The sequence below is a fragment of the Micromys minutus genome (genome assembly GCF_963924665.1).
Source record: "Micromys minutus genome assembly, chromosome: 21".
Lineage (NCBI taxonomy): Eukaryota > Metazoa > Chordata > Mammalia > Rodentia > Muridae > Micromys > Micromys minutus.
Window position 1 is genome coordinate 13,468,148 of NC_137956.1, and position 15,719 is coordinate 13,483,866.

General features: G+C 36.8%; 1 protein-coding gene across 5 annotated transcripts in view; it reads left to right on the forward strand.

Moving 5' to 3' along the window:
* Positions 1–15,719, forward strand: part of SENP6 (SUMO specific peptidase 6) — an 80,580-nt gene that overhangs the window by 57,687 nt on the left and 7,174 nt on the right. For 4 of the 5 annotated variants that reach the window (XM_080934126.1, XM_080934123.1, XM_080934124.1 and 1 more), the window contains 5 exons: positions 1,907–2,026; positions 4,203–4,295; positions 8,066–8,490; positions 13,386–13,489; positions 15,065–15,153. In XM_080934126.1, coding sequence (XP_080790252.1) covers positions 1,907–2,026; positions 4,203–4,295; positions 8,066–8,490; positions 13,386–13,489; positions 15,065–15,153 — 831 coding nt within the window. The remainder of the gene's footprint in view (positions 1–1,906; positions 2,027–4,202; positions 4,296–8,065; positions 8,491–13,385; positions 13,490–15,064; positions 15,154–15,719) is intronic. The other variant, XM_080934125.1, reaches the window with a different exon arrangement.

A 15,719-nucleotide genomic window follows, 5' to 3' on the forward strand; every position in this document is an offset into this window, starting at 1 on the left:
GTACACAAATAGGTAAAATACACATACACATGAAATAAAAATAAGTCTTTTAAAAAATATATGGATTTGTCTATATATAAAAAATGGAATTTTTGTTTGTTTTTTATTTATTGAGTGGCATGAGTTTTTTGGGGGGGCGGGGGGCAGTTGTCTTATTGTGTCGGTTTTGGGCATCAAACTAAGGTTGTCAGGCTCAATCTAGGCCTTTATTTGGTGTGTGTGTGTGTGTGTGTGTGTGTGTGTGTGTGTGTGTGTGTGGTTTTTCTCTCTTGTATTTTGGAGACAGGGAGGACCTTGTCTGCAAATTGGTCTCAGTTTCACAACAATCCTCCTGTCTCAGCATTTCCAAATGTTGAGATTACAAGTAGGGACCCACAGATACCTTATCCTCACTCCTTTTGAATTGTTTCTTTTATTTAATTCAAATTTTTGAGTTTTGGAAAGTCTCACTCTGTAGTGTAGCCTGCAGGGCATTGAACTTGGACTATAGCCTAAATAACCTCAGAAATGTCTATTTTCCTATCTCCTCTGGAGCATGAAAAAACAGTCAAGAACAATACCCAGCTCAGTTGATGTTTTCAAAAGTAGCTTTTGGCCAGCAAGAATAGTATGGATTTCCTTTTAGGTATAGCTCCAGTCTTCTAACTAGTTTACTATATATTGTTAGGAATATTATTGCAGAAATCAATAACTGATTTAAACTGTGTTGAGGGGATTATCTTTTATAATGCCTTTCATAAGTTGTATTCTTTTTATTACATCTTGAGCTTTGGTTCAGAGAAAGAACTCAGCAGGGGATGATGCTGGCTTGCCAACCTGAGTTTGTCCCCAGAAGCCACAGTGTTCCCATACACAACAGAGCACTGACTCAGCAAATGTGACTCCACATCCGTGTGCTGGTGTGCATGTGGATTCCCTCCAGACACTTCATCATCATAATATCAAGTTTTTAAATCTTGAGCTTTGAAATTATTAAATGGTATAAGGTAAAAGGCCTTTGAAGAGAACAGACCTCTTCTTACGTATTTTGTATTTCTGTGTAAGATTCATAAGACTTTCATACTATTTTCAAGAGAATATGGCCATAAACCTGATTTACTTAACTTTTGTGACAAATTTGAAACATCAACAATTAAATTTATCAAATTATAATTTCCCATTGCAGTATAAGAGATCATGGATGTTTATATAAATAAGTTTCCAGTACAGTAGCAAGAGAACCAAGAATGCTTGTTTTAAAAGGTTCATTCCCTTGACAACCAGTGTCTGCTGTTCCTCTGTCCTCAGTTCCCCTCCCCCTTCTGCTTTCCTTTGGAGAAAGGGATGCCCCTCTCTGAGTGGATTCTTATATTGTGTTATGAGTGTTTTCCTGCATGTTTGTGTAGCATGTGCAGACTGGGAACTAGAGTTACAGATGACTTTGTGCTCTGGCCACCAAGCCCAGGTCTTGGCAGAGCAGCACATGCTCCTGCTGCTGAGCCATCTCTCCAGCCCGGGACTAGCTTCTTATTCTGCATAATATTCTTGGAATTTTTCTTCGTTGTTCTGCTGATAGTGGCCATTTCTTCTGCTGAGTAAGAGTCATACATTCTACTTTTCCATTCATTAGTTAATTAGCATTTCTTTTTTGCTGTTTTGAATAATGTGTCTATGAATGTTTCTATAAAATATTTCTGTATACTTAATTTTCTGGCTTAGGGTTTGTTTTAAAACATATATTTCAAGACAGTTTTAATTCTTAAAAAGACTACTTTAAATTGCCTAAAGATATTTTGCTGACTAATACATCTAGTACATTAAGTAAACTTTATTTCTAAGACAGTGATTATGGTGACCAAATAAATGACTATTTATTGAGTAAATTATGATCTATTATATGATAATTGATTTTTTTCCCCTAAAATAGATACTTGGTGCTTGAAAAACTGAAGAAAGAAGATGCTGACAGAATTCATATATTCAGTTCTTTTTTCTATAAACGCCTTAATCAGAGAGAGAGGAGAAATTCTGAGACAACTAATCTGTCGTAAGTCAGACTCTTAACAATTCCTTTGGCACGTCTTGCCTTAGCACCCATGGGAATTAGTTTCCTATCTCACATGAGATATCCAAACATTCATGTCCTGTGGGTGAAGTGCTGTAGTACTTGCATTTGACCTGTATGTATTCTTTTATATACGTTATTTCTAGCATGCTTGTAATGTGGTGTAGATATCGGATACCTGGAAAGCTGTGTTCTTCGTGGGTGATGACAAGAAGTGTGTGTCTGTGTCTTATATGGCTCAGCTTCCTCAATATATTTTTAATACTTGAATTCATGAATGCAAAATGAAGGGCCTATGATAATTAAAGACCAAGTCCAACAAAAGTCCCACAGATCTCTGTATTTACATTCTTGTTTCTTAAATTTTTCACTAGGAACAGCAAGCATACCAGCTCAAATTCATTTTTATGCTGTGTGATATATATGTGTGTGTATATATATATACATACATACATACATACATACATACATACATACATACATACATATACTTTAAGGTGCCCTGAAATAATCTTGTGCACTAGTTTTAAGTGATAACTTTTTTAAAAAGATTTTTTAACTTCTATTGAGCAAATTTTATTTCTATTCATCTCTCAAAATAATATCATTAATTATATCCTGATAACTTCAGAGTACCTAGAATTTAGAGGCTATAGGTCTAATACCTAGAGCAGTGAGGCCCAAATAGGAACTCGTTTGTATTTCTTAGCTGGTGATGACCCCATCACCGTTGTGCTTTGCTCTGAGTGTTCCGTCAGTGATGCTAACACAGGAAACTTGAACCTATTTTGTTTTCTCTTGTTCTCTTTGTGGACTGGGGACTGAACTTGTACTGGGCAAACTGGTGCTCTCTACCACTGACCTGCATCCCAGCCCTTAATCTGTAGTAGTTTCGGTTTGGTCTTGGGTGTGGTTTTTTGTTGTTGTTTGTTTTGTTTTTCCCTCTTGAGACAGGGTTTCTCTGTGTAGCCCTGGCTGTCCTAAAACTTTATCTGTAGACCAGGCTGGCCTGGAACTTACAGAGATCTACATACTTCTGCCTCCTGAGTGCTGGAATTAAAGGTGTGTGTCACCATTGCCTGCCATTTAATTTGATCTTTTAGTAAGCTCTAAGAATTAAGATTGTTTTCAGACAAGTTAGGAAAATTCTACTTTGCCATCACACCTGAATTTTTAAAAAAGTTTTATTTATTATATATAAGTACATTACAGCTGTCTTCAGACACACCAGAAGAGGGCATCAGATTTCATTACAGATGATCATAAGTCTTCATGTGGTTGCTGGGATTTGAACTCAGGACCTCTGGAAGAGCGGTTCGTGAGTGCTCTTCACACCTGAATTCTTTACAACTGTCATTCACTCGTTTCTTACTTACTCTTGAATTTAATTGATCAAAAGATTTAAGAGTTGGTACAGCATCTTGTAACAACACTTGATTTGGGGTTGCTATGCCAGATATAAATTATATTTTCTACTATTTAAGAATTTTCTAATTTTTTTATCACAAACTCGAAATAGATTTTTACCACAGTTCATAATTTATGGTGTTGCTTTGTTTATTTTCAAATAGTACATATTTTACCTGATTCCTTTCTTTCATGCTTTGTTAATTATCTCAGTATAGTTCCTAATGGCAACACTACACCAGTTAAATGGTAGGGGCAGAAAGAAATTCAGCCAGGAGAAGCACCGAAGCTCCCTGGAATGTTGTGGATGAACTAGAGACTCCTCCCTGCAGATTTAGTGATGAGACTTCATGCCATCCCTTCCTGACTTCATCTAAGATATCTTCTCGTGAGTCTGGAGTGACGGCTCGGTGAAGAGCACTTTACTGCTTTGGCAGAGGGCTAGGGAGTGGTTCCCAGCTCCAAAAGGCAGCCCGTGGCGATCCATTACTCTAGTTTGAGAGCACCCAGTGCCCCCTTTGACTTGAGGGACCAGACACATGTGTGATGGATGTACATATAGGCAAAACACTCAGACATATAAAAAAGAATAAATACATTTTAAAATGTTAGGGTGCCATGTTCTTTCTTCAGTTTGTTAAAATATCAAGTGAAACCATGAGATGTTACAGCCGAATCCTCTAATCGTCAGTCAGCTCAATATAAGCTGTAACTGTGATGACAAAGACAATGATTGATCTTTTTCTTACAGGATACAACAAAAACGGCATGGAAGAGTCAAAACGTGGACCCGGCATGTAGATATTTTTGAAAAGGACTTTATTTTTGTACCCCTTAATGAAGCGTGAGTAAAATTCTGTGTGAATGTGATGTTAAAGTCTTTTTTCAACTGAGGTTTTGTTTTAAACATATTTCTGAAATTTGTTCCATGTATTAATCCTTATGAAAGTAAATATGGTTTTCTACTGAATAATACAATATAGAATTTTTTACAGATTATAGCTTATTATAATTTTATTTTATTGGTTGAGGCCAAGAAAGTCATTTTTAGAAATACTGCTCATATGATGCAAGATCGTCTATGGAGTTGGCCTTGTTTATTGTTTAGTAGGAGTCTTTAGTTCAAGTTTCACTCATGTTAACAGCAAAGGGGAAGCTGGCTGGAGTTATTGTTTACCCCTCTGAAGGCCATGCTTTAAAAGGAACTGTCTTGTAAGTGCTTCCTTAGCGATGCTTCGGTACTTCATACTGTTCTGCCGTGCCTCTGACAGGTTCATACATCATACAGCTTTATCGTGTGATTGAGACTTGACAGTTTGTTTCTTTCTTTGCTTTCATTTTATACAACCCATTTGAAAGAATTTGGTCACTGATTGTGCTTTTGGGAGAGTCTGAGGTAGAGGTAGTTTCTGTGACTAAAAAGTAGCCTTCTTGTGTGGCAAAAGGCTTTTGTTTTCTGGCATGCACAGTGACCTGGTATTGTGCTCTGCTTAGACAAATTAAGAAATGCCTTAGCTTGTCCCATTGTTCCCTCTTTATGATTGGAATCGTTAATACTGACTGAAATTCATATAGTGCAGGGCTGTTACTACCGTCACCTAGACTGTAAATTGCAAATATAGACTCATTATCCATTCTTTTCTTTCTGTAAAGCAAATTCATTTGATTTTTTTTTTTTTTTTTTTTTGGTTTTTTTTTTTTTCTTACAACTTTATTTAAAGAAGAAGGATACATGTACAGATTTTAAAAAGCATTTTGGCAATTTTTTTAGAGGTTTATAGCATGCATTGAAATCCCACTAGTTACTATAAGCATAAAGTACACGTAGAACAGAGTGTAAGATGTGAGTTGTTTCTGGGGTGTTCTGAGCTTTCTGGGGTTAGTATCCAATTATCAGTAACTGCATATTATGTCTGCTTTTTTTGTGACTGGGTTACCTCACTCAGGATGATATTCTCTAGATGTATCTATATTCCTAGGAATTTCATAAAGTCATTGTTTCTAATAACTGAGTAGTAGCAAATTCATTTATATGAGAAAACCTTTTTCCCCCAGTGTTTTACTCACACAAGGATCACTTCAAGACAATAATTTGAAGTTAATTTGAACAAGTATAGCAGGATCCCAGCTTAAGGTGGTTTTGTGGTCTCAGTAGCAGGAAGACCCTCATTTCTATTTTCAGCATACTGCGAGTGAGGGGAGGAAGGAGGGTGGTCTTAATTAGGACAGCTTATCTCTCTTAAGTCAGAGCATTAGTTTCAAAACACAGCTTATTTGAGACTGAATTTTTTATTTTTTATGCATAGCATAATAAAAATTTATAATTAAGTTTAACTTTATTCTGCGTAAAATAAAGTTTTTTAGAATTTCTCATATAAAGTAGAACAAGTCTCTTAAGAGAAGGTTTTTTTTAATCTGAGTTTTATAAGATCAGAATAATAAATGTGTTAAGTTGAGCTATAATTTAGGTCATACACAATTTAGTGCTACTGCGATCACTGTCTGTGTCCATAGACATCAGTATGACATGGGTGGTGGAGAAGCGTCAGAGGGGCAGTGTAGGGTTCCGCACCCGTGACTGGGTGGAAAACACTCCGTAAGTGTCTAGTCCTCTTAAGAGGTTAAAGCTACATTACTAGAAAGGTCACCATTGATTTGTTATCTGCTCATTTTAGTCATGATGTTAATCTTTGATTTTTTTTTTGAGACAGGGTCTTCATATGTAGCCCTGACTGGCCTGGCTCTCTATAGACTAAGCTCAAAAAGACCCACCTCTGCCTTCTGAGTGCTGGGATTGAAAGCATGCACCACCATACCCTACTTGATGTTTTGTTTTGGTTTTTTTTTTAAGATTCATTTTTTAATTCATAAGTATGCGTGTTTCCCTGCATTTGTGTGCACCACGGGTGCCGTTGGAGGTCAGAAGAGGGCACCAGATCCCCTAGAACTGGAGTTAATGTTTGTAAAATGCCACTGGGGTCTCAGCTAGAGCATAAGTGTTCTTAGCCAATGAGCCATCTCTCTTACTCATGATGCTGATTTTTTTTTTTTTTTTGAGCCCTCTATTTTTGAGGTTAGAAGTGATCATATGCCTCAGTATTGGCCTTTAACTTAATAGAAAAGAAAGGCATTTGAAGCAACAGGAAATGTATGACTTCTCATGTTGGCATGGTTGGTAGAGCTGTGAGACTACACTCACCATGTTGCATCATCTTTCATAAGTGCTGCTTTTCAAGATTTCGTGTGCTCCATGCTGTCTCAGACTTGATGTGTAGCCATAGATGACCTTTGGCCTTTACCTACAGTAGTTAATTCACGCCTGGTTGTAGCTTCAGATTTTGAAACACACTTTTCTACATTTTATCATTTTTAAAACTGAGGTGGAACTTAGGATTTCCTGTGTTTTAGATTGAAATGAGGATGTTGACATACTTTTTCTTCCGCTTGACCCAAGACCATTGTATACTAATAACTAATTAATTCTTAAGAATAGGAAAGAAGTATTAATTCATCTGGCCTTTTGATTTGTCTGAGGTTAGTGTTTTTTTGTTTGGGGATTGTTTGTTTGTTTTTGAGACAGAACCTCACTCAGTAGCTTTGTAGACAAGGCTGGTCTCAAACTCACAGAGATGAGTTTGCCTCTGCTGCGTTAGTGCAATGCCTCACCTGGCACCCTTGAACCTTTTTTTAATACTGAGAACAAAACTAGTCTTTATGATCTTTGTAGTGAATGTTGTCAGAAGAAACAATACAGTTCCTAATACTGCCTTGGGAGTCATCTAATACATACAAAAATAAAAATGCAAATTACCTAATGATGTCATGATGTTAGGTATATAGCTCAATGGTAGGGTACTTGCCTAACACAGCCCTACCATGTTTGATCCCTAGCAGGGGGGAAAATGTTTTTTGTTGAGGGAATATTTTTACTACATGACAGATATTATACTCGTCTAATAAGTCCTCTTTCATCTGTAGCCTGCTCTTTGCATACTATGGTTAGTAAATAACTTACTAGTGAGGGTTAGGCTACATGGCTTTCTTTGTCTAGTGAACTATACTGTTGATAGCCATAATACCTGAAATAGCAACATGAGCTTGCTTGATAGCTAGAACTTCTTACGAATACTTGAGATTTTATAACAATAACTAGATTAGATATGCTGTTTTCATTTAATATTAATGGATTCACATTTCAGCATAGTATAAGATTAAGGATTGGATATATTGTTCTTAATAATAAGCCTTTCTTTAACAGTCGAAAGAGACATAATAAAAAATTTGAATGGGTTCTGTAAATGAAAATATGTAGAAGATTATTTGCAAGAATGAATTTAATACTCTTATAACCAATTAGTTACATTGTAATATAATAATAATAATAGATACTGTAATAATAATTAGGTACATAACAACAACCCCCCAAAAATTAGTGGACATTGCAGTATGTTAGCCACCAACAATAAGCAAATAAGAATAGTTATAAACAATATAAGAATTTTAAAAGGTCAGTATTTGTTCACAAACTTGTGAAAACCATCTCAATTGATAGTTATTGACAACCACAATGAGCTTTTCCAATGGTATGTTCAGTAGTGTTGTTTGTTTTCACAGTGCACATTGGTTTTTGGCTGTTGTTTGTTTCCCTGGTTTGGAAAAACCAAAATATGAACCTAATCCTCATTACCATGAAAATACAGTCATGCAAAAAACTTCAAGTGCAGAGGACGGTTGTGTTTCTTCTGCCAGTGAGATGGATGCTTGTTCACAGAACTCTGCTGCGAAGCCTGTGATTAAGAAGATGCTAAATAGAAAGCATTGCTTAGGTGTAACTGATTCCAGTGCTGCACAGGAGGAAGGTGAGCCTTGTTACCGGAGAAGCGCATACAGTGTGAAGTGCAGTATGAAAAGAAAAAATCATGCTGTCCATGAGAACGCAGAACCAAGTAACGGAGAATCTGCATGCCAGGATATTTCTGATAGAACTGAAAATGAGAATGGCCTTCAGGATGAATGCTTAAATTGTGCGCATCATCCAGGTATGTACTGATAATATTTTGAAAGGGTAAAGGAATTCAAAGTAGAATTGTTAGGGCTATGTATTTTCTCTTGTCAGACTTACTGAGGTAGAATTTTCTTACAATAACACTAATTCATGGGTACCACTTAAGTTTTATTAATGTATTCAGTCATGCAATCAGTATGACAACCAACATTTAGAATCATTATTTAAAAAAAAAATCTGGTGTCTCTTGTGCAGTCAGTCTCCTCTCTACCCCTAGACGATCTCTAGTCTGAAGTTGAATGTGCCAGTGAAAAATTGTTGTGTAACAGGCTGTAGAAACGTTAAAGTTGTTATACACTGTTACCTTCCAGTAGTCTATATAAGATACATGTGGAAAGTATTTTTATGCTTAATAAAATAATAAAAATTTTGTGCTTAAAGAGTTCAAATGGCCGAAGACAGAAAATAAAGCTTTCTCCTTCAAACAAAGTGGGGATTCCTATTCCTCGGTTTCCTCCCTGTGTTCTGTAGGAAGAAGGTAGTTCTGTGGCACCTTTTTATTCCCTTTAGCTCTCGTGAATTGGTTCTCATTTCCTACAATTAGAAACTACCGTTTCTAGACCCTTTAACAGAAATCTAAATGCTATGGTCAAAACTCTTTGATATCAAGTAACTTTGCTCCAACCTACATGTTCTGTATGTGCTGACTTCAGCATTATCCTAGTCAGAGTTACTAATGCTGGAACAATGCACCGTGAACAGAAGCAACTGGCAGCAGACAGCTACATCACTGTTCAAAGTTTGAAAAGTCAGGACAGACCTGGAGACAGGAGCTGATGCAAATGCCTCCTTGCTCCTGGTGGCTTGCTCACTCACAGTGGGTTGGGCCCTCTCACATTGACCACTAACTTAAAAAATGTTCTGTATGCATGGCTGCAGCATGAAATGAAAAGAAAATGTAGGCAGTTTCTTTTTAGTCAATATTCGTGTCAAATTGATATGAAGCTAGCCAACGTAAGCATTATTCAATGTAGATGTACGTCAAAACATCTTATTCTACCCCACAAGAGTTTGTGGGGTGGCCCCTCAGCTTTATTGCTGAGTATCAAACCCAGGGCCTCCCCGTCTACCACTGAGCTACAATCTCCAATCCCAAGAATATGTTTGGGAATTATGGGTCAATTAAAAAACTTACATTCCATAGTACTCAATGTAGTCTCTTCCTCGCAGATATTAAACTGCATAGACCTGTAAGCTTTTGTGGGATAAACTAAGCTATAGAAAAAATATGGATTTAAAATTAGGCAAGATTGAATATAATGAACATATTTTCGGTGCTTTACCAATTTGTATTGGTGAATTAGCACTTTCAAATCTGGCATGGAAGTACAAGCTTCTAATCCCATCTCTGTAGAGAACAGAAGGATCAGAAATGGATGGCCAGCCCTAGCTACCTAACAAGTTCAAGGTCAGCCTCGTTTATGTTCAGACCCAATCTCAAACACTAAAAAAGTTAACTGTAAAGGGAGGAGGCATGGCTGAACTTTTGCAAGGACATTTTGTTATACTAAGTTTCATAAGGTCCTGTAGCTACGAGATGAAATGGAAAGGAAAAATAAAACAGGAAGAACAAGATTGGTCGTTAAAAGCCAAACAGATGAAATCTTTGTCTAGGTTCTTTTCCAGTCTAGTTCATTAGGATATAGTTAAACAAAATAGATAAACAAGCAAGTTTTTAACCTGTAATTCTTTCAGTATGAATATTTTAATTCTTTATTTGAATGAAATCTCTAGGACCTGAATATGTATAGAGTAATGATTGATTGATTGATTAGTAATGATTGATTGGTTGCGTAGGGCTTCAGCAGGAAATGACAAAAGGTAGGGGAATATGGAAATAGGACAGTCGTAATATGGGATTTCTTCTCGAGGCCCAGCAATGATTATAAATTGTAAGGGCTATAATGGTGGAGCTCAGTGGTAGAAGGCTTGCCAAGCATTTTTGAGTTCCTGGGTTCAATCCCCAGCACCACACAAAAGATAATAACATCAATAACAATATTGTGATGGTTGGTAATTGTGCATAATTGTGATCATATGACTGTTTTGAGTATTTGTTGAAGATTGGTTCCAACCTCATTCCCTACAGAAAGATTAAAACCATGGATGCTTACGTTCTTTACATATAAAAGGTAATAGCGTTCATATATGGTGTGTTTGTATCCTCCCATAGACTCTAAAACATCTCTAGATTACTTATATTGTCTAATTTGTTGTAATTTCTAAATATGTAGCTTTTTTTTTTTTTTTTTTTTTTTTTTTTTTTTTTTACTGATGCTTTATTTTTGCTCTTAGTTTTTATTTAATCTGCCTGCCTACCGGGCTGGTTTAAAGGTGCACAGCACCATGCTGCAGCCTGCCCTCCTATATTCTTGATGCGTACTTTGTTCAGTGCACGAGTAGAAAAGGCTGACTAAACTAAAAAGTACTGGATTGTACACTTGAAGTAGGTGACTGTTAGATGAATTTTATTAGCTATCTAAAAAACAAGACTGGAGAATAGCTCAGCGGAGAGAGCATGAGGCCCTGAACTCAATCACCAGTACCACTAGTAATATAAAATAGTTTCTTTTTGAATAAAGTCTTAGGCGTTTCAGTTGAGGTGAAGTAAGTGGAGTGAGTAGTGACCGTATGCATTGGAGCACAGCTCGGGGCTTTCCGTGCAGCGCCTGCAGAGCTCCCCAGTGCCCCTTGCAAGTGGTTTGGTTAAGCGGACAGTCTGTTTGAAGACGGCCTCAAAACCAGGTGGAGACTAAATTACAAAATACTGGTTTCTGCGGGTTTCATAATTAACATGTTCATTCTTCATTTCTTGTAGTTGTACACTTGTTTTCCTTTCAGGCAAAGTCCGTGAAGCTAGTATCTCAGAAAACAAGTTGTTGGTGTAAAAGATAGCGCTAACTGTTTTTGTTGTTGTTCTTTTATTTTGCTTTAGCCCAGTGCTGGCCAATTCCCATAGTTTGAGAAGTGCTATAAAGTAACACGGTTGATTTTTTTTCCCCCTCTTATTGAGGTTTCATAGATTTTTATCAGCTTCTTTGAAGATCTCAATGGCTCAAAAGTTTACTAAGGGCACTCTCTAAATGTGATTTTCCCACCTCTGAGAGAATGACTAATGAGTCTTATAAATGATTTATATGAAAGGTTAGGAGTTCATGAAAAACATGTGCCTTGATCACTGCCTGACTAGCTCAGTGATATTTGGAATATAGTTCAAAAGAACTATTTTAAATAGTTCACATAATTTTAATTCTCAGCTCCATGTAGTTACAAGTGTTCGCGAATAATGTCACATAACCTGCCACAGTAACTAAGTGGGTTTTCAGCTGGACATGATGTAAAATAATTGACCAGACATGAGGAGCACGTGCACGTAAGATTTGCAGTCACACTCTAGAGACACACTGGGCTGCTGAGATGGCTCATTGGGTCAACGTGTCTGCCACCAAGGCTGATGACTTGACTCCAATCCCTAGAACCCAGATGTTAGAAGGAGAGAACTGACTCCTGGGTGTTATGCTTTGACACACACACACACAGAGAAGTATGTGTGAACACGTATACACACAGTAAATACATGTGTTTTTATCAAATGTTTTTGTTTTTAAACTACTTTTGATTATGTGTGGTGTGGGTGTACACATCCCGTGGAAGTGCCCTGTTCTCTCTGGTGGCCTTATATGGACGCTAGGATTGCATTTGGGTTCCTTTGAAGAGCAGGAATACACTTAACCACCGAGTCTTCTCTCCAGTCTCACTCACCCACAACCTCTGGTATTTATTTTTTTGAGACAAGGGCCTCTCTGGGTATCCCTGGCCAACCTAGAACTCAATGCTCTGACCAGCCTGGCCTCAAACTCAAGAGATTCCCTAGCTTCTGCCTCCTGAATTCTGGGATTAAAGGTGTATACCATCACACAACTTTAAAAAAAAAAAACTTTAAATTACTTTATCCCATCCAAATACTAACCAAGCCCAACCCTACTTAACTTCTGAGTTCCAGTGAAAATTGAATGCATGCCGAGTGGTATGGCCATAGACTACAGCATATTTGGATGGATTTTGAAATAGTTTAATTGGTGCAAGGTAATATTAATGTAACAATACTTTCTATACATATAAATTATTTGCTTCTAGAAATAATCTGATTGTATTGACTAAATATTAATTGCCTTGGGATTTACTCAGATGTGTTAAGTTTAAACAAATATAGAACACTTATTTCTGAGATATAAATTGAAGAGGTTTGTGTGTAACAGAGGGTTTGCTGTTGTGTTTTAGTTAGTAGCACCCACATGGTGGCTCACAACCATCTGTAGTGGAATTCAGCGCCCTCTTCTGCTGTGTCTGAGAACAGCATGTACTGGCATAAATGAACAAATCTTATTAAATGTACTCAAATGATAAACCGTTGGGGAATTGTTTTTTCAATCTGTGCAGAAGCAAGTCTGTTTGTACTGTTCTTATTTACCTTTCATTCTTTCCGAGTTTTTATACTTTAATCTTCAAACTATAATTCTTATCTGTCTTCATGCTATTTTTGGTCTATGGCTTATAACTTTTTTTGAGGGAATTTATGTTATTTTTAGACTCTTGTAGCTTTCTGTTTACTATCTAGCACCTACTACAAACATTCGACACACATCCTTATATATACAGTCACATACACAGATTTACGCACATTTATATAACCTTTTTTTTTTTCCCTATGAGTTTTGGGGTTTGAGTGGTGGGACAGTTCTGTAATTGACATCGACCCATGTTTTTATTTAAAATAATCCACTTTATATTTGTTGAATTATGTGCTTTAGCAGGTTTTTATCATTGTCATTTATTACTAGCATCATACAATGTTTCCTGTTGTTACAGATGCCTTAAGCAAAATCAGACTAAACTATGGTGATCAGTCAGCAGAAGGTGGGAAACTGCTTGAAGATGAGCTCATTGACTTCTCAGAAGATCAGGATGACCTGGTAAAATCAGATGCTTTGTAGGAATCTAGCCAGTTTTGCAGTTAGAAGTTACCAGGATATATTTATTAGTATTGGTGCTGAAACTGTGATGTAGGCATTCAATTCTCATACTACCCCAGAAAGTTTTAATACAGAGTTTATTTCTTGCAGAGGGGACTGTATGTATAGCTCAGTTGTAGGGGGCTTGTTTACTATATACAATGCCCTCAGTTCAATGCCCAGCATTGAATAAAAGAAAAAAATTAATAATGTTTCTTTTCTAAATATTTATGGGCTGTACTTGACCTTTGGTCTAACAACATCTGAGATGTGAGTGGCAAAATTTCAATTATGTAGTACACATAATTGTAGTAAATGTAAGAACAGTAAAGTTATAACTTTTTCCATTTGTTCAGTACTTTTTTTTCTTACATTCCCAATGACTATTTTCTTGTTTTCCAATTTAATGGACATGTATTATAAGAACAAATAATATTTAATTAACATCATAGGTAAATTATACTGTTTTTTGGATTGTAGTTGCCCTAATAAATATCATAAACACTTAAATTTAATTTATAGTTTTGAAAATAGTTATTTAAACTGTAAAAAAATTTTATGAGAAACTTAATTTTTTAAAAAATTCTTTGTAGAAACTGTATGTTTGTTTGTTTGTGTAGCACACTTGCATACCACAGTGTGCTTGTGGGAGTCAGAACACAATTGCAGGAGTCCTACCCTTTCACCATGTGGGTCCCTGAGAGAAAACTCCGATTTCTGATTTTAATATTAAGACAGACTTTCAGTTCACATGTACTGAAGATACTTCAGACTTTATGCTGCACAGGGTATTTTATGTGTTATTCTGTAACCCATAGCATATAACTGTCAGACATTCAGATGAACTGCTTTTTGTAACAGCTAAGAACTCAGCCTAAGCTGTGACTGTGAGCCGTGTGCCTCAGTATCCCTATTTGAAGATGTAGGCTGAGGTCTGTTCAAGATTTTGAAGTTCTTTTTACATAAGTTTTACATTTAAACTATCTATAGTGACTTTACCTGATATTGGGAATTTGAAACAAATTTGTGAGCATTGCTGTTCACCTTAGATTGGGATGCTCCTTTGCTGGGAAAGAAAATAGTGTTTTCCAGCTATATATTTATAAGCCAAGGGATAATTTTAAAATGACTTGTATAAGATAAGGGGAAAGGAAAAACTATAGCTTAAACCCATCTTAGCCATATGTAAACATCTGAAAGTTTATCCCGACACAAAAAGGCCTTTAGTGTTGCCAGGCTGGTGATGACTTAGTGGGCAGCATGCTTGCTGCACATGCTGACATCCTCAGTTGAATCCAGAACCACATGAATTTGGAAGGAAAGAAAACCAACTCCACAAAGTCCTTCCTGACCTCCACATGCACACATACAATAACAATGAGCAAATGAAGTCAAGTGACAGGTTGAGGTGTCCGGGTCAGTCCCTCCCTGAGCTAAAGGAGTTTTGTCACCTGCAATGCTGTTTTCTTAGATTATTAGTTCTTTTGATAGTAGATGCTTAATAATTAACCCCTTCTGTATATCGATCTTTTATAGGATGATAGCAGCGATGACGGACTCCTTGCTGATGAAAACTACAGTTCAGAAATAGGACAGTGGCACTTAAAGCCCACTGTCTGTAAACAGTAAGCACCGAATACATCCTGAAGACCGATGTTTGTTTGTTTGTTTGTTTGCTTATTAGAGTTGTAGAATAAAATACACAGAACAGTTCTTAAGGAGAATTCACAAGTGCTCCCAGGGTCAGGGAAGCAAAGGGTATGCTATCTAGAGATCCAGCAGGGAGGCCGTTTCAGTTTTCCCAGTGCACAGGGCCGTGCACACCTTCATAGTGAATCATTCAAACTTTGTCTGTTGTGGTTTTGATGACCGAGAGCACTGTGTATCAGAACAGTGATGTGAAATTCCAGTTATGCTAGTTTCATAGCTACTTTAAGAGGCAGAAGGCGGCTGAAGGCAGTCTTCCCCTGCAGATAGGGCTCTAGAGAGGACATTCAGATTCGCACTCTGCCATGCTCTGTGTCAGAGATTTCCTTATTTATCTGCATTTACAGCATACATCTATAGAATTAAAATTCTGAACATTACCTCTGATTTAATGTTTTAAAATAAAATCTTGCCTAAAAACTATTTTGTCACAAACTAATTCTCGTGGGTACCTGTTTGGCTTTCTGTAATAAGCTGTAATGAG